The sequence below is a fragment of the Schistosoma mansoni genome, chromosome W (assembly GCF_000237925.1).
Source record: "Schistosoma mansoni strain Puerto Rico chromosome W, complete genome".
Taxonomy (NCBI): Eukaryota; Metazoa; Platyhelminthes; class Trematoda; order Strigeidida; family Schistosomatidae; genus Schistosoma; species Schistosoma mansoni.
In genome coordinates, this window is record NC_031502.1 from 7,915,482 (window position 1) to 7,936,526 (window position 21,045).

The 21,045-nt window shown below is 32.7% G+C and overlaps 1 protein-coding gene across 1 annotated transcript in view; it reads left to right on the forward strand.

The window, feature by feature from the left end:
- Positions 1-21,045, forward strand: part of Smp_173080 (hypothetical protein) — a gene marked incomplete at its 5' end in the record, with an annotated part of 34,300 nt that overhangs the window by 7,684 nt on the left and 5,571 nt on the right. Inside the window, 6 exons of the mRNA XM_018800100.1 lie at positions 1,295-1,411; positions 3,814-4,420; positions 5,483-5,697; positions 14,205-14,377; positions 16,182-16,306; positions 19,941-20,024. Of these exons, the coding sequence (XP_018653947.1) occupies positions 1,295-1,411; positions 3,814-4,420; positions 5,483-5,697; positions 14,205-14,377; positions 16,182-16,306; positions 19,941-20,024 (1,321 nt within the window). The remainder of the gene's footprint in view (positions 1-1,294; positions 1,412-3,813; positions 4,421-5,482; positions 5,698-14,204; positions 14,378-16,181; positions 16,307-19,940; positions 20,025-21,045) is intronic.

The following is a 21,045-nucleotide window of genomic DNA, read 5'->3' on the forward strand; positions in this document are numbered from 1 at the left end:
ACAGGGACAAATTTATAGGAGTCTTAAATATCAATGGTGGGGGATTGCAAACATAGACGAATAATTTCATATCCATTGAACTAGTTTGTGGATTCAGTAGCTTAGTGTGGATAGCTACGATGTGAAGCAGATGCACCCGTCTACCTAATTCAAGATGGGACGGAACTCACATCCTGAATCCCACTGCTGTTCACAATGCAAATATACCATAATAAAAGTTATTTCAAATTTTTCACTCATCTGTTCATTCACCATAACACACTGTACGAATATGTAACAGTTCAAATTTCAACACACTGGGAAAGGTTATCGACAAGGCCAGAAGCCATAATATAAAAACCTATAGGAATATAAACATAAGATGTAGTCTGCACCCACGATCACCACCATCCAATAAACTTCTGACAAATATTCTAGCAATTAAGGGTGAATTGTATATAACTCTAAGTATCATAAATATTTATTTATTTCGGTCTTCGTAATTCTGGAAGATCAAATTGATACTCGGTATGTTTCAAAATAGACTGGTGAGTTCCTTGTTGACACCAATCAAACAGGTCAGCATCCTATTTTTCATGCTTATCCAAATGAAACTATTGAATGAGCAAACTACTGTTTTGTTTTCCCAATTCACAATCAGTATGGATTTGCACTGATAATGAGTAAGCTGACAACAAACAAATAAGGTTGTTTCCACTGCTCCATTCCCAATATCTTATACCTTACTTAACACGAAATATTGAAGGATAACACCTGAGTAGTAATTAACAAACATCGTTATTTACCAAGAATATCAGTCTTCGTATATATTTCTAAACAGTAAGGGGATTTGTGAAGATTGTAATATTTTTCACAGTTGAATTCACAGTTTAAAATAACGATGAATAAGTGATTACACGATTAATATCAAATAATTTAAAAACAGAATAAATTGTTTTAATAAGGTTATTCCAGCCATGTTGCAACATAAATCAAAATCTGCTGTAGAAAAAAATTATACATCACTAATTAGGTGACGGCCTCAAATCCCGATTTTGTAATTCACAGTCACATTCTATCTTTTTGTCTGTAGTGTAGCGCTGACCCAGTGATTGAGGCGTTCATTTTCCAGCCTCGAGATCCCAAGTTAACACCTCTCTCCACCCAATTCAATATGATCTCTCATACTCAAAGAGTGCCTTAGAGTCAAGTGAACGAGTCTGTATCTGGTAATTGAGTTAGTAATAATACATTCTTTTGTCAGTTACACTGTTTCACTAAAATATTTGTTATTATCTTTGTTTAATATCTATAGTCCAAAGAAACCGTTGAAAAAATGAAGCAACTATGTTCATCAGTGTATTTTGATGAGTATACAATTTATTCAACTGATCAATGTATTGAAGAAGCGTGTATTAAACTAGGTTTCAAGGTATAGTGATCGTTTTTATAATTTAAATCATTGGACTCTGATCTTAATGGAATTGTATAGTGGGGAAAACACTCCTCTTCTAACTAGTAGCTTACATTTCGGAGCATTGAGCTTCCAAATCCTGTATGAAATTCCGAATAGCCATAGCACAAACAGTTATTGAGTGCCATTGAGAATTTTCAGAAGTCAGAAGGAGTGCTGAAAAGTACTCCAAAACCAAGCCATTTAGGTAACTCCTTTAAAAATCTAGAAAAATGCTTGTTATGGTTTCTTTTTCTGTTCAAACCAAGTTCGCTACTGATTTTAACATCTTTTACTTAAGTTTCTAGGATCCTAAAGTTCCTTATAATTTAATAAATTGTTTTTTTTCTGAAGAGTAGCTAACCTTTGAAGCACAGCTTCTATGTTTTCCGTCATGCATGTTCTGTTCGTCATATAACAGTAGAATACAATTATTTTCATCGCTACAATATACTCCTGTTGCATGATAATATAATCTGTGACTGAGATTATACCACCACCAGACTGAATACTCAGTCGACACTGTATACGGACGACTGGATCACGTTATACCACATACATGATTTAGGACCAAAAGTATAGAGTCTATATCCATGTATATAGGCTAGACAATAATTTACTCAACACAATTACAAGTAATCTACCCCCCGTGAGTATAGAGTATAAATCAATAACAGGAAGCAAATCCCATACTAAATAATTAGTAAGCTGAGTGCCTACCTGTTCATGCTCAGTGGCTAATCACATCTTACTTTTACCAGTCACGCATCAGTCCAACATTGAGTAGTCGAAAATTTCAAAGGACTTGACGCAGCTAAGAATTCACTAGCTGAAGCACTTAAAGTACTAAACGTATCAAAACAGCGTACAGTGAAATCCTATGCATAAACATGCTTCTTATATAAGTTAGTTACATTATTCTATAGGAAAGAAACTATATGATACATTGCAAACTGTAACTTTATAAGTAACTGATTTAAGTCGGAAGACAAAAATACTTTTATCAAAAAATTATAAATGACTAAGCGGTCACACACGACATTAGGCTTCTGGAAACTTATGGAACCACACTAAATATAGTAACAGCATAGGTACAGATCCAATCAAAACCGTGTCATGTGACTATTCATTTTCTAGATGTCTTTGTAAAGATTCGATTCAATACTGATTGAATAAGGCGTTTCCTGATATTTCTGGGCCCCATGGACTTTGACAAGGGGTATTTTTGGGACTTCCTTAATAGTTATAATCTTTGGTATTATATATGTATTTTTAATAGTGTAGAGCCATGATGAAGAGCTGATTAAGGTAATGGATTTGTAAATTCACGTCAATGGATTTCTTCGTCTTTGATATGATTACGAATATCACTACTCATGTTATTAAGTATGTTCTGTCATTTATCCCTATATCGTCTAATTCATTTCTGAGATTTTCTTTTCTTGAAATGTGACATAACAAATAAATATATTTTCATCCCTATGCTAATACAATAATATGGTAACAAGACTGGACCAGATGACCGATTTTATAAAACCACTAGGTTTTCTACTTTAACGATCCACAACATACAGACCAGATCAAGTTATATCAGATACCTGATTCATAATTAAAAATAGAGAACCAGAATAAAGCTAGACAATAATTTATACTACAAAATTACAAGAAATCACTCTCAGTGAGTTCAAAGTAGAAACCAATAACGGGAAAAGCATTTACATAATTAATAGTCATTAATCTGATTGTCAATTTGTCCGTATTCAGTGACTACATCTATTTCTCTACCACACATCAAAATGATAGGTTTTTGATAATAAGAATATGATTCTTTGTATTATTGAATTGTGCATTGTTAAGGCTCCAGTATTTAGTACTTAGTATCATTTCATTAAAACGGATCAAAAGATTATAACTTTTACTTGTTAGTAATGAATAACTGAATTTTGCAATTGTTTCTACCGCGGATCGGCTTCAACTGGTGATACATTGAAAACTCTGTGAGCTACTTAGTAGGTCATTCGTTTTCACCTCAAAATCACTTAGCAATGTACTCACAATACCTTATTAAGGGACCAATCCTTGTTAACATTTATATCAGATTGAGGGAGTCTCATTATCTGACTTTCCACATTTCTAACTACAGTTAACTCACTTATTGCGACATAAAAATAGCAAATATTTGCCCAACGAAAAGGTATCCAACGGTATTAATGTCTAACTTCAGTCGATTAATGATATTGCTCAACCTTTCATCTATCTACATTTATGTGTGATAATAATAATAGTACTAGTAATTACTTTTATTATAACTGTTTAGTTTAAATAGAACACCTCATCTCTACTGGCTATAAATGCTGTCTTATCGACTTGAACTATTTCAGATACCAACTGATCCATATGCTGATTTTGAAAAACCACCAGGTACACTTGGATTTCAATGTATTTATAATTATATAATGAAAAATAGAAATAAACTTATTGATATGCTTAATTATGCTTATCCATGTCAAAAACATTCCTATCTAACCACGAACACCACTAATAATCATTGTAAATTGAACCATTTGTCAGAATTCAATACATTATCTTCTTTGAATGTGAATAATAATAATGATAATATTAATGTGAATGAAATGAGTAGTAAGTCGTCACAACAACGTATTCAACGTCACTTTTCCACTGTGGATTCGAATTCTATTAAAAATATATTACATACTACTCATTTACATGATGATAGTATACATAATCAACGTAATAATTTTACTGGACGACGATTTACAATGGATTCATTAATAGCAACATCTAATTTATCACAATCATTTAAACCAATGAAAGAGTATTATAGTCATAATAGCTTTCCATGTAATTATTCCATTTCATCATCTTCGACAGTTTCATCATCATTAATTGATAAGAAGCCATTATTTCCAATTATTGAAGCTGCTAATGCTGTGACAAGTATGCTGTGTGAATTGCTTGCAACTAATGGTAAGTAAACAGTAGTAATGAAAGAAGAAAATATGCGTACTTCTTTATTTGGTAGTTCATCTATGCTTGATGTTGCTAAACTGTAAATATAAACCAATGAGCAAATGTAAAGCTTCATGTTCCGTCACTTGACTTTCTGTGGCATTTTTGTTTGTGTATGAGTTAACTATGAGTGAAGCTGTTCTGTTTTGGGATTAGTTCAAAGTAACTCAAAATTTCAAAAAAACTACGAGATTCTTCTAATACGAAATAGGATCTACTTGAACTAAATATATCAATAACACTTCAAATATGGATCCCCTTCTGCAATTGAAGAAAAAAAACAGAAACTCAGGAAAATTTTGGTTTTTAGAGAAATTAAAATTGTAGTAGAACAGTTGTGTTTGTATACTAACCATTCTGATATTGGGAAGCATGATAAAAATAGCAATAATAAAAGCAGAAGTAATCATTGAGATATCATTAAATGTTAGTGGGTTAATATGAACTCCAAAATAATTACCGAAAACAAAGTTAAACGTTCATACAACCCAAAGTTTTAACGTCTAGTAATTTAACTGCGAAACTGCCATTGCGATTCAGTTGTATTAGCTCCAATGAATGAATACTTAAATTCATTGTGAATAAAGTATCATTTAGAGATCTAAAGGGCAAATGAAGAGGCTTTAAAAAATTGTCACTATTTATCAACCTCTTCTTATTGAACACGTCACTATTCACTAATGGCTAGTTTTGAGAGTAATTTTTTAAAATTTTTAATGATGATTGTTACTTGTTGGTGATGTCAGATGATGATAATCATACTTCAGAGAAATTGATCCACTATGGTGAACGATCATGTGACTATTTCTTCAAAATAGTAAACACCATTGTAAGTTTCAAACTGGATTCAAAAGCATCCTTATTATCATGTTATATAGTTCATCATGATTTTGTAAAGTATCCCCAATCAATAATAGAAAATAATTTTAAATTTAGTCCAATCTCCATACAGACTACTTAGATCTATTTAATCTGTCTTACCTAATTATACTCCATTTTCTTTCTATACATATTTGTTAGATACAATTCATGAACCAATTATGATCGTAGAACAAGATGACAAGGATTTTTATCTTTCATCGCCATTATATCCAATTTTACTCAATAAATCAAATAATAATACTAATCATTACCAAAGTAATTTATCATCATTTGAAGATATATTCGATTGTGTTTTTTCAAAATTTTTCTCTTCATGGACTCAAATGAAAGCTGTTCCAGAAGATTTAATGGCAGTAGGTTTTCACTTATTTGTATGTATATTTTTACTTTTTATTGATCTAAAACAGCTAAAGGGTATTCACTATTTCTGTCGGTTTACGATATACAGAGATCCTTTTATATGCCGAAGTAATTTTTGATTAATTCTGTCTGGTTTGAATTTTGTGGAAAGACAGACACCTGGCCGGATGACCAGCGTTGTGAAATGGTGTCAAATGCTGAGATGAAACGGCTGTCCAGTGCCTCCAGGTTATATATATATATATATATATATATATATATATATATATATATATATATGAAGATAGTTCTTTACTTGATGAATGTAAGAATAATAAATAAAAGGATGAACATGTCCCAAAAAACTTACAAAATAAGATGAGATGAAGGTGTTGGGGCCATGATGAATTAGAGATTTGGATGTACTTTTATGACCAGTTTATCTGACTCCGATTAAGATTAACTTATGAATATGCTATGATGACAAATCTTCCATTTATCTCCGTATTGTGTAGTGTCGGTTGCTATGTCAAGCCCACATAGCTTATCTGGCTTCTGGACAGATAAGTTTATTCATCCTTCTTGAGTCACATTTTGATCTTGACTGTTTTTATGTAAGCTTACGTGTGTGCACTCCTTCTCTTACTCGTTATATGTCCGTAACTTATTTTGTCATGTTATAAATATTGAGTAACGCTTAATTAAAGGGAGTTGGCTCACTCACTTTCTCCACCTCGTGTCATTTCGTTTTGCTTCGCTTTCCAACCAATCATTGCACGAAATGTACTTATTCGAGAATCTGTTCTCGTACTTGACTTATTTGACTCCGTTATTCACCAACGCGAGTTAAGTAGATAATTATATGTGAGGATTGACGATGCGTATATTTCGATAGCAATCAGCAAACGATATGACTGGAGTCAGATAACAGGGCCACTAGAATACTACCTGTGCTAACCCTGGGTGTGTGACGCCGGTAATAAAAAGTCCAATACGAGTTCAGTTGATGGGATTTGTTTCATGCATTCGTTTATCCAGACAAACATCCAGAATAGGAAGCAGACAAGGCGAGTGAGTCAACTCGATTTGATCAAGAATAACTCATTATTTATATTCAGACCAAAATAAGTTACAGATACGTAATGAATAGAAACAACCTACTGTGGGAGAGAACAAACCAACTTCCAGCTGAATAGAGAATTAAGAAAAGACGTTGGAAGTGGATAGTACACACCTCGAGCTGCATCACGAGGCAAGCGCTAACTTGTAATCCTGAAGGGAAACGGAAAAGAGGAAGGCCGAAGAACACACTGCGTGGCGAATTGGAAGCAGACTTGAAAAGGATGAATAACAACTGGAAATGATTGCCCAAGACAGAGTTGGATGGAGAATGCTGGTAAGTTGTGTATGCTCCTCCATGTGAGGTAACCGGCGTGAATAATTAACACACATACGTTCATATAAAAGCAGACGGAGTTAATAAGAGTCTAATTAACAAGGTCAAAATGTGGCTCGAAAAGAATGGATAAATTGGTCTGTTCAGAGGCCAGAATAACCTATATGAGCTTGACATAGTACTAGACACTATAGCACCACTTTTGAACTTATAAACTAAACTTTTTTAACATATGTTCATCTCTTTTTGTTTCCTTTTTATTTGCCAAATTCTCACAACTCTCCTTTCTGTGTTATTTTCATTCTTATAACTGTCTGACTTACTTGAATTGAACATTTTCTGATTAGCTTTTGGTATTTTTGTTACTGACTCAACATTTTTCTATTTTGCTATATAGACTATTATGTGTACAAGTAACTAGGACTAAAATGGTACAACTTTAGTAAATGATAACGTCAAAATAATAAATTTCCTTCGTTGGACTATCTTTAATTTGTCTAGTAACACAATAATTTTCTTTTGTTCTAAAGTTCTTATACTAATGTTGTATATAAAAGATTGTTTATTGTAAGCAATAATGTTAATTGGACACTTTTCCAAGAAAGGAAGTGCAATTGATTACATCGAAATAAAATGTTAACTATTTATTATTGTATGTTCTTATACTGTAAATATGAATTACAATTTGATGAATATTATTAGTATAAATGTTCATTAAGTTTGTTGAATTCCATAGTTTACGTCACGAACTGACCTTAGTTAATTAACCACTGAGAACCGAGAAGCATATGTCACGAGATCTGAAGTTCCTAGGTTCCGTTTTCCGTAGACTCTTAGGTGCTCGTTGCTGAGGTGTCGCATTCTAGCACAAAACAGCTCTCTATTTGTTCCTGGTTTTGAATGATTGTCAAACTAAGATCAGTCTGTGTAGTAAACTGTTTATCAGTGCTAGTTTTGGATTAGATAGCTCTGTGAAAGAGAATCGGTTTTGAAACAAAATATCATACCAATAAATATTTTCACAGACCTTACTTGACAAAGAAGAAAGTCATTAAAATACTTTTATCAGATTTTTATATTCAGTATCATTGCGTAAGTTTGTTTTTGGCATCTCATAGGATCAACTCTCAGTATTTAATTCCAGTAAAAAATTGACGAATGACACAAACATCATTTCAATTGCCATTCATACATGCATGGTATAACTATTATGGGAGTAAGTTTTATTTAGCATGTCTACCTAATTTCAGTTAGTCCGTTATGTATCTTATTGGATATTTGTTTGCGTGTAATGTGATAGACGATGCTAATCGATCTGCGATCCAAGTTATAAAAAGAGTTATTTACACCCACTCATCATACTCTTGTCGACGTTGTGTACAGACATAATACATCTAGACATGTGAATTTATCTGAGAGACAAAACAAGTATTCAAAGTACTGTAGGTAACTAGTTAAATATGGTGACTTTTAATTTTGCTTATAAAATGATGGTAAACACGTTTATTCGAGGTTAGATGGTAAACAAAATAGGCGAATGTAAGTTATTATCGTTTATTTGTTTCCCTAAGAAATTTTTGGATTTTTCTCTTTGAAGAAAAACGGAAAGGAGGAATTTCAAAACGTAGTAAATATATTTTAATCTATTTGCTTTAATATAAACGTTTATTTATGACATACTGCAAGATATATTGAAATATACGTTCCTAATATAGAATGCTTGGGATTTAAAGGCACTAATTCTACTTTTTCTTAGTAATGGACAGCTGAAGTCCAAATGATGGTCGCATACAGATTGAAGATTTTTTCAGCTATATATATATATATATATATATATATATATATATATATATATATATATATTGCGGTATAGAATATGCACGTAAATCAGGTGCATATTTGATAGTGTTACTATTATTTTTGTTATTATTACTGTCAGTACCAGTGACCTTATATGATATTAAATTTTCAGGACACCGCAGAGAATTCCAAGAACAGAAAACTTTATTTTGCAACAAGGTCATCATAATATCTATATTTTAAGTGCAAAAATAATTTTACTTGAAGAAAGGTTTCTGCCCATCCCTGGCCTTTAAGAATATTTCTTCATCACATAATAAGGATTTTTTTAGATCATTTGTATTTTACTTCAATCAGTCATCATCAACATGGAGCTCGGCGCCAGTGTGCGTTGTCTCAAGTGTTCCTATGTCCATTTTTATGTCCACGTTTGGATTCGGATCAAGTTCCTTTCGTTTTAAACTTCAATGTATTATCCAAGAAGCTTCTAAGTCGGTATAACCATTAACTTCGTTAACGGGTTCAATGCTTATATTACTATTTTTAAGGATTTTTCTCAGGAAGCAATAAGGGTAATTAAACTAATGATGATATGGGCTAAAAGTGTTTAATTCCTCATAGGAAGGAAATGTCTTCGGGATTAAGTGCCTTAAAGAGAAGATCGAACTACTCCATTAAGTCACAGTGGCATTCATAATTAGAAGTTGGTTATATATATATATATATATATATATATATATATATATATATATATATATATATATATATATATAACTCTAAGTCAGTTCATCAATAAGTTAGTGTAATGAAAAAAAATTTACCTAAATAAACTCATTCGAATATCAATTCTACCGCCATGAGACCGACTTACAGTAAGACAAATCAACTTTAAAACCATTTATTGACTCCCGTCACAAAAATTTGGCAGCTGTAATATTTGGGTACTAATTACCTGTTGACGTCTCAGATAACTTCTGGAAATCTATAACTCTACGATTTCTGAATTCTAAACAAATAAAAGAGGGGTTCGTCTAAATATAGAAATCAAATGGTTATTTATGCTATTAAAAGCGGTCACAGAGCTTTGAAAACTTAGAAAAATACACCAATCGAAGACGTATCTCGACATTTGTGATTCTTTTTCCGAGTTTTCTCAGATTCATCTTCAATCACAAACAGATTTGTCCTTTAAAAAAACAGCAAAAGTTGTATTGCTTCCTTTTTCATTGGAAAGGTATATAGTTCAAGTTATCTAGGCATATGGCAAAATAATAAGTGAATATTGACTTACATATTGTGTCTGAGGAGTCGATACCGCGTACCTACAATCTTACTCTATGGAATTCGATCGATACTAAAGACTAAACAAAGTGATATGTTTTAATCGTCATTTAGTAAACAATCATTTGTAACTTTTACGGTTTTCAAAAGGCTTAACAGTGTATTGTTAGCTTCATATTGTAATGCGATGTGTTATGTATATGGGATGAAATGAAAATAACTAGGTTGTGTAAATTCGATCTATACTTCTTGTCCACATATAGCTAATCGTTATTTCTCTCTTTCGACCCCATTTTTGCGTACAAATCACATTTAATAGTTGTAAAGTAACATTTGATGGATTTATCTATTTGTTTAAAAATTTATTTAGTGAACTAGTTTCTAGAAGTAGGGACGTTTTCATGCATTTTTGTATTAAGGTTTATATGACACTTTTTCTGATCTAAAAAGCAAAACACAACATACCGAAATTGTACTTTTTTCAGCATAGGATTATGGAGATTGTTGAGTTTTAGATGAGATTATGAATAGATCAATGTTAGACTACCATCAAGAACTTGGAAACACCGGACGGCTGTTTCGTCTTAGTATGGAACTCCTCAGTAGTGCGAATCCACGATCTCGCGCGCGGGACTCGAACCCAAGACCTCCCGTCTCGTTCTTGTTGATTTGTAAGTAGGATTTCCTTATTATAATTGTTATCAATCATTTACTATCAACCTATTGTCATTTAGATCATACTATTAAATCATCCAGTTAAAAAATAAAGATGTGTAGTCTCCTCAAATAATCTAGTTTTATTGCAAAACCCCTGTGTGTGATATGTGTTGTAATTCATTCATTTAGGCTATTTTTGATTTCCATCTGTTTGTATCGAATACTTTCAGAGATAATTAATTATTGCTCCAATTGTTGTTTAGTCAATTCAATATAAATAGTCATGCTATCATCATATTCTTTCTCCAATCTTTCTGCGTAAGCGGAGAGTACAATGCTTTTATGTATATTATCTTCTGAAGTGTATGTATATATGCTGCGTTACCACTCAAAAAAAAGTTGGACTGATTTCTTTATTAGTAGTTGCTAGTAATGGATAAATATTTCGTCTAGTTTGGAGCTTGTCAAACAAGGGAAGATCTAAATTATTGTGATGATAATCATACTGACACTAACTTAGTACTAGTCATTTTACGCTCTATAGTTTTATCGATTAGTGTTATGTGTTACTTTAACCACCAGTTGTTCAACAAATGTACGTGTTTCAATTGTAAAGTCTTGTTTTTTTTCGTTTATGATCTTCAAGACTGATTTATTCAGTCTCCGTTTTGTCATATAAATCATTTGAACGAATGCATAGATATTACATAGATTTGTAAGTTCATGACATTGTTGATAACGTTTAACAAAGGGTTACACAACTGGCTCTCCGTCTTAATCGAGACTTGCCAACTAGAACGTACCATCATCACCCCAGTTTCTGTCCCTTCTTATACAGGAGGTTTTTCAATGAGACATTTTTTCTTACAACTGACAGAGATATTAGTGCTCACTTAAAACGTAAAAGTTCAAAGCCAGGGTTATTTCAATTCAAATAAAAAATCAACCAACTTTTTATCCTACAATTATTGTAACGATCAAAAGTTCCTCATTTGATATTGTGTGTGAAGTGTAAAATCCAATGTAAGGCCTCTTTGCAGCGCTTCTGGTTAGTCTCAGCAACCTTGCTAGCCAGCTTAGTCAGTCGACGAAGATTGTACTAATCACCCACTCCTTTGTATCCTTGATTAACTCAGGTTCCAACTCGAGGCTCATTTAACCACATTGGGCTACGTAATGTGTATGCTTATTTATAAGAGTTGCAGAAGTCCTCGGGTCCATGTACTTATCTGTTCAAAGAAATGTAGGGCCGCAGTTTCTCACAAAGTCATATCCACGTGGTGGATTTGTGAGCCTTGAAAACATTTCAGAAGGCCCCACGGGCCTCCCTAGAAAATGCTTTACAAACCAATCGGATTGGAACACCCGTGTCAAGTACGATCAGGAATTTCGATAGTTTTATTTATCTTATGAAATCTATCCTTGTATACAATGCTTTAGAACATCAACTTCACAAACTGTTGATCATTTAATTAAACTTCTTATTAGTCGATCCAAACCTTAATACTAATTTTCACCAAATATTTGTTATAAAAATCGTCGAAGTTATATAGAAATAGAACAGTTTTAACTGATGACACCTGTTTATTTATCTGAACTGAATGTTGTTCGGGAAAAATTTGTTAATGGTGATTGCATTAGCACTTAAGAATAGCAGTGTTCAGAATAAGCTGTTCGAATCGATAGTTATGTATGTCTACATTAATTATTTGAATCAGAGAAAATCTGTGAAATGTATCCGGTTAGCTTGAAAGTTTAAATTTCATAAGACAGTGACCATCAGTAATTTGCATCACCGATTGACTTTAGTTAAACAGGAATTTCAAACTATAACGTAGACAGCTGTTTTATTACGAGTATGGGACTCCTTAGCAGTGCGAATCAACGACCCTAATTAAAATCGAACCCATATCCTTCAGGTTTTATGACGAGTGTTAAACCTTTAGATCAATTAATCGGCAGCCAATGGAAACTCAACAACCTCTACAAACATCTCATACTAATGATTAATATTATAAATAAAGGAACAAAACACTCAATAAACTAACTATCATTCGGGCTTTCATTTTTATTCGGTTATTCAGTCGTTTTTTTGTTTAGCACTTTTAATTTTGAAAATAATCTTTGACATTCTACTGGAAGTTCGATTTTATAAAGTACGTAACTCTAATTATCACTTTTTATTCTGTTAACGTTTGTGTACATTATACGTTTAAATTTATTGCAAACAGGAATGAACTTGTCGATTTGTAGTTTTGATAATAGTTATGTATAAAATGTAGAACAATCTTTGGACTTTTTTCGTCCCAATTTTTTTGGAATTCCTCAAAAATATACGCCATAACATCACAGGAAATCTAACCCCAAACTTTTGTCCGTTACACTTGAAGTACTATGTTGGGATTAAGTGATTTACGTTTTCAGCGAAATTTGTGCCAGTCGATTATCTTCGAACACTATAGGTGTTAGTGTAGGCCGGCCAGTTAGTGCTGTTTCAACATTATGAATTGAGTTGTCAGTAAAAAGATTTTCTCGTTTAGTTATTTTACCCCATGAAATTGACCTGTAAGATAGGAAAGTAGTTATAGTGATCTGGTCACAGTATCGATTAAGTCACCTAACCTGTTTATCGACTACCAATGACACGCTACATGTGAGATAACAGATAACAGTAGCGCTAATTGACTCATGGTCCAGAATGCAATGTCCTACACTTTCTCTTTCGCTCAACCGATAGTCAGGATAGGGGTCGATTCAGCAAGCAGATAACGTCTAACTATCCAGTATGAATTTATGATTTGACTCATGAAATGATATAGAGGAAAGTCCTGACCACATATCAATAGAATTAAGAAATTGAAATATGGGCATAACTACAACACCAATGGAGGAGGACTGAATGATAGGTGTGTAATAAATTAACAGTAATTCGGTAAAGGTAAAACACACAACAATTATTTCTGTGTTAAACAAAAACTTGCAAGTAGGGGGATACTGGAGTATAATCGTGTAGTTATTTAATAATTATTTAACAAAAAATACAATAATTTCTGATGAGATCGTTCCGATGGTTCGCTTTTGTTGTATGCCTATCCCGATACAGCAGTAACATTATGGTGGACATGAACCTTAAACTAAATATTAATCATGTAGAATCTCTCTTTAATACCTTGTACTCGTTACTTTTCTTTTCAACATATTGTTTTTTCTCTAATTACGTGTTTACAACCTGTTTACTTTGTTGTTGTCGTTGTTATCGCTACACGTTTTGCATCACATAATCATAAAACTTATATATGGTCCTTTTCTCTCTCACTCTACTTTTACCTTCTTATTTTATTGAACATTTCATTTCACCAACCGTGTTGTTTTATTTTGGTCAAATAGATTTTATGCGTTGTACGAGAGCAGATAAATCGTATTTTGAAAACCATTCCTATTTCACTTGAAGAATTTGAAAATTCTCTGATAAAATTTAATCCATATGATGTACCGTCCATGTGGTCGAAACGGGAGAATCGTCTACGTGTAGATATGTTACATAATCACCCAGCATTAATGTAAGTTTCGTGTTTTGGTTCTTTGATTATTGGTTGAGTAAAATTGTGACTCATACAACTAACGTTTTCGCTGTGTGAAGTTGAACTCGGTTGTTGATTTTAATGAATTGATGTTCAGTTCTGATGATTTATTCATTCGATCAATGCTAAATGTCAGCGTTCGGACAAGCTAAATTGATCACCTTATACTCTTCAACACTGGTAAGATCTTTTTGATCATTTTCAGTATATTCACTAAGCGCCTGATTGTTTGTTAATCTCTATAGGCGGTCAATAATAAGGTTTGCTTAGCTAATGTTTCATACATTCAAAAGCTCTGATTCCAGTTTAACAAATGTTCCCATTGAGACATTAAAAAGACAAGCTAAGCTAAGAAATATTTCTTCTCAATGAGTTCTTCATTATGTTTCTACTCGAACATATATAGCTTTTACAATTAAATATGAAACCGATGCCAAGTAAATAGTGTTTGATCGACATAATGATATAAAAATCAGTTAGCAAACCAACGTCTGGAAAATTAAAATTAAGACCAATGGTAGTTAGGTAATCATATTAATAAACAGATGAGATTATATTACAATTAAAAATTTAATTATAAAAAAATTAAAAAAGTTCGTAAATTTTAAGAAAAGTAATAGTAACTAAATTGAAGGCCAGGGTAAACTGAGAGGCTGTACAAACGTTTTCTATATACAGAGGTTTGGTTTATTGATGTGTATTTCTATGGCTTCTGCTATATGTAAAGACGGAATTTTAAATGTACAGGGTAAGTTCGTTATGATTCTATAGATAACTTTGAAAGACGAATTTATATCGACGTAGTGAGTAGTATCAACTAGACGCTCCAAAACAGAGCTTGTTGTTTAGTTCTGTCCTTCAGTCAACCATGATGGATGATTTCGGTAATACGATTTTGTTCGCCATATTTTACGCCCAACATAACTGGTTTCACAAGAGCAGTTAAACTTGTAAATACTCAGAGGAGGTGGAACTAGGTTATTTTCTCTTCATCTCGTGAGCTCACTATTGGGTTGATTCAAGAAAGAAATTCATGATCTTGCTGCATTTATTGTACGTTCTACGGCTTTTATTATAATCATAGTGAATTAGATTTGTTTTTGTTTCATGACTTTCAGACTAGAGTTTAAGCGTTCGCACGTGAGATCGAAGGTCTTGGGTTTGAAACCAGCGTGTGGGATCGTTGGTGCGCACTGCTGAGAAGTCTCATACTAGGAAGAAACGGCCGTCCAGTGACTTTTAAATGATGGCCTAATATTGATCAGTTCATGATCAGAATTAAAACTCGACAATCTCCACAACTCTACACTGATCATAACTTTCAGTTAAAATTGATTGTTTTTGGGACTTAAATGACTTTCGCCTACTTTGAAGATGTAATTATCCTCATAAAGAAAGACTTGTTCAAATAAAAGTTCTACTTTTACTACATGATGTTAAATTACTATGTTTTTTTAACTGAGGTTAAGCGTTCATGCTCGACACCGAAAGTCCTGAGTTGGAATCCCGCGTGCCGAATCGTGGGTGTGTACTGCTGAGAAGTCTCGTACTAGGACGAAACGGCTGTCTAGTGCTTTCAGTTTTTCAATGGTGGTCTATCATCGATCGATTCATGATCTCAGTTGAATACTTAGCCGATTCGATTGAACTATTTTGGTTTTAAATGGATGGCTGGTGATATTTTATTTAGAAGAACATCTCACTTATTTTTTGTCATTGATAATATCTTTCTTTTGTTTCTGAAAATTTACCATTTTTACACATTAATCTGTTTATCTTCTAGAGAATTACGTAACGATGTAAGAAAACGTCATCAAGGACATGTATATGAGAATCGTTTAAATATTTTGTCAAATTCAGCACCTTTAGAATACATTCCATCAAAAGGATCAAAATTATGTAGTAAAGGTAATTGATTTTTGATATACTTTACTATTGTTTGCTCATGTGTTAATTTTAACGTGATTTACTACTCGATAATGATCTCTGGAGAAAAAACCATATTTGTATGGATGTTTGTACGTGTCCATCTACTCATATATAATCTTCATAAAACGAATCATCACCTACTTGGATTAATTTTACTCAATAAATGGATTCTTCTATTAAAGAAGTGGTCTTATCAGGGAATCGGAAAGTGATTTCAATCACCCTGTAAATCAACTACAGTTATACGATATTCTGACATATTATAGTAAAAAACAATACAGGCATTCTGTATTCGTTTACATGATGATTTTATAATGGGATATTGACAAAATGTTTACTGTTTCTTGAAGTGTATACTACTTTAAAGCTCATAAAATTCCGAATATATTTGGACTTCTATTTTTTGACAGTACAAGTCATATTGTTGATTATTTAAAACTGATTGGGTATAGGATATTTTCTAAAGTTCCAATTCAAAGTTCAAAACAATCTTATATGATATATTTGTCGCGACTGGAGTATCAACGTTCAGATTTAGGACGAAATACAGTGCAATTACCTATTCCCAATTTCCAAACTAGTACAAATGAAGAAATGACGGCACAGGGATCGGTTTTTTTCAGTAACCACAACAACTTTCAGTTGCTAGTACGATGAAGGTTGTTTAGCAACAATTTTAAATACAACTGTCTGAATAACACTAATAAAAATAAATATCATTCATGCTTTCACTGAATATTCTCATTGACCCTGAACTTCAGTTGCGGACCGTAAACACCAGATATAACACTGGCTACAACCAGAGTCACAAATATGGTGTTGAGTTAAGAATGGAACTTTGGTACGGTCGAATAAGATCAATAGTATCAATACTTCAGGTCCATTGACAATATTCATTAATGAGATACAAGAACTTGTTATAAATGTATAGGACATTATTTCTTTCCCGATCAATCAAAAATCATCTCTCTGAATTGATAAATCATAATAGATAGATATTTATCAAGTATTCAGATATATCGATCATGAAATTTCTGAATTTGTCGATTACATAAGTCAAGAGTCCCTGGGATATATATATATATATATATATATATATATATATATATATATAAAGGATTGCAAATCAATTTCTTAGTTTATACTATCTTTATGCTCATGCATCAATTTTCTCGCTTATACTCAGCGAATTACCCACGCCTCACTTTGTTTAAAGCATTTAGTATTATGTAGTATTTCGAATCAGTTGACAAACGGTTCTGTTGTGAAATGATTTATTAGTATGTATTAACTAATCAACATGGAAATCTTTGAAAATATGCATATTTCTATGATAAATCACTAACATACCTAGCCTTCTGAACGTGTGTTTCTTCATTAGCTAAGGTTTTTTCAAGAAGCGAAAATCTAGTAGGAGTGAGACAGCTGTTTCACCCTTTGTTTGTAACTCAGTCGCGCAAACCATAATTCCACACAAGTTTAAAATTCAAATCTCGCGAAGATCATCATACCTTTAAATCACTGTACTGGGATTCAGTTCTAAAACTAACTGACTGATAAAATTTGAGAATATAGACAAATATGGAACTCGTTACTTCTAATTGGTAAATCAATGTAAATATCTCAGTCCTATGCCATGTCACTCGATACCCAAATGGCATAGTGGTAAAATAGGCTGTGGAACTTAGTGACTGAGTTTGTAATCCTAAAGAGAGCGTCTATTGCATCAAAATTGCAGGTTGACCTTCCTGATGAATGTCAACTAGCACGAAACCTAAATTTATGGTTTCCAGTAGACTACCTTCAACCACCTAATATCAAACTTAAAAGCAATCTGGTCATGAAAGTATGCTCATCTGTGTCAATAATAATGATAATCATCTTTGTTCATTTTTAGTAAAATTATTCATTTCATATATATGGTAAATCAGTAACTCAACTATAAAATATGCTTGCTATTTCATTCTATTTACTGTGCACTTAATGTGTACTCATCGTTAAATCAATAAATGTGACCTTGAAAACAAATCATATACAATTCTAACTGCTCTATTTATTTTAACTACATGAATTTTGACAAATGAGTGTTAAATAACTGACTTCAAGAATAATGATAGTATTGATTTCTGAAGGTATTTCACGACGGAACAAAGCAAAATGAATTATTTTATTTTGGAAAATTACATTAGAGTATTAAAGTAAAAATGGTTTAGTAGTAGGTGAAGCATTTGAAGTTCAACCAGTAGGTTGTGGGTTTGAACCCCATTCTACGTACTTCATTTTATCTAGCTGCTCTGTGTTCCAGCTTTCATATAAACTGTGGGGCTCAAAACTATTTATGAAAATTTGCCTTTGATAAATGAGCTACATTAGTGGACTATATCTCAAAATGTTAATTAAATGACAGTATTGTTGTACTCAAATATTCACTTTAGAGGAAGATTATATGCATTGTATGTTTGCGTCAAATACACGGTTTATAAAAGATCATGATTTGATTGGGTAAACGTTCACCACCAGATAGTATTTAAGTGACTTCTTTTAACAAGATTGTCGATACCTAAATTTATTTTGACTGATTACTAATGTCATGTCTAAAAAATTCGACCCATGTAAGTATAAACACTAAGCTTTAAGCAGAAATTCATTTAGAAGTTTCTCATCACAAACTGAATTTGATTAGATAATCATTTAAGTCGGTATACCCTAGGGCCTGAAAGTCCCTAATTTGTTCCCTAGTGGAGTGGTAGGTACGCACATGTGAAGAGTTTCATACTGGAACGAGACATCCAATGTTCCTTAGTTCCCAGGAGATACCCATGTAACAGATCATATATAAGATTTTCCTGAAGAACTTAATTTTTCCCAATCTATTTGAATAGCTATGGCCTGAACCTAGAACAGGAAAACAAGTGGGAAGAATGCAATAAGCTTTACTTCCAAGGTTAGTCTATGTACAGAAAACATGAGTATTTATAACACTATATGTGACTTTGGGTTTGTAGAGGCTTCTAAGAAGCATGTTAAACCTGGAAACAATTTGTTATTTGTTCCATCAGATAATGAGAGCATAATCCATCGATTTTAAAATTTTTGTGGATGTTTTCACAAAACTGATTTATGTACGCATTTTCCGGCTTTTTCCCCGTATCTGTAGACATTTTAGAGGGATTATCTAGGTTTTCTAACAGTCCTTATCATCTTATGTCATAGGTTCGGAAGTAATATTTCTATCACTTGATATATAAGGTGATCTAATCAAACGTTCACCTATTTTCAAAGTGTGAAAACATTTCAGTAAGCCTATTATTGTCCATTTCCTCTGGCTGAATAACTATATATCATAACTGTATGTACTCATGTGATATTATAAAAGGCTTAAAAATTATTATGATTATTATGCTGGATATTGGAAAACCCAATTGGAAGTACTGCCGGAATCGAACGCAGAACCCGACTTGCACGCAACCACTTAACCTCTAGACCTCTGAGCCGGCATCCAGGAGTATCAATATATATTTCTTCTTCTTCTTCTTCTTCTTCTTCTTCTTATTATTATTATTATTATTATTATTATTATATCATGAGCTTTATTTCTCTTAAATTAACACAGACAATCAATCCTTCACTGTACTCCTGTCACCCGATCGCAAATCGCTTGTTATAAGAGATACAAACCAGATCATAAGAGAAATATGTAAGTTACCATTTCCAGTTTATTTAATCACTGTGTAGTTAATACTTTACACGGTTTTGTTCAGTTCTGATCAGATTTTAATTGTACTAAAAATCCGAAATAGGCCGAACAGCCTAGTCAGACGATCTTTTATTGAAAATTGATGTGGATCCGTATTCCTTAATTGTATACATGTATGGGAACAAACACACCATTAAAACTGCTGTTTGATATATTATGTTATCACCTTGGTATCGGCGAACGGAACGTAAACTAGCAACTCAATAAAAGAACGATGCTAAGCTAATCCTCCGCGCCCCTACTCATCTTACTATTAGAAGAAGACTAGAGTCAGCAGGGAAAATGTATAATTCCACAAGCAGGCTGGAAGAACGAATAACAAGCACTCAATTCATGCGTAATATATGCAATACAAAAATGCCCCTGAAAAGTGTCAAAAAATAGTATACTTAAAGGGAAAACGAACCAATAACTTTCAAGTCCTTTCCAGGTAGGAGACACGAACTGAAGGTAATAATGAGCGCTTTTGGCGCGAAAATTGGAAGTTCAAATCTCCACAATTATATTGCAAAATTAACAAGTTTACCAAATGATTTTTGGAGATCTAGCATCCCCAACAAAAACTTGTCTTAATTCTAAGAAACATTGGTATTTATGTCCGTTTCCAGATTTGAATGTGATCTGTGTTCACTATTTTATATTTCATTCTCTTCTTCTTTAGAATTAATCACAGTATTCAGTTGTTGTTGTTGATTGTATGTGTTTCTTGTTCGATTGTTCTTTGACAAATGTCCTAACGTATGCAGCTTAAAGTTCTTTCAAATTTTATTCTTTTTCATGTATGTAAATAAAATATATTTAGCCTATCTTGAAGAACAAAAAGGATTTCGCTCTTGTGCATTTTAAAGTCAAATACAATATTCTTGATAGTCAGTTATGCATTTCACTACAAAATGAACAAAGATGGTTATTGGCTAGCAGTGGAATCCAAATAGGACGAAACGCGCGTCCTGGATTCCAC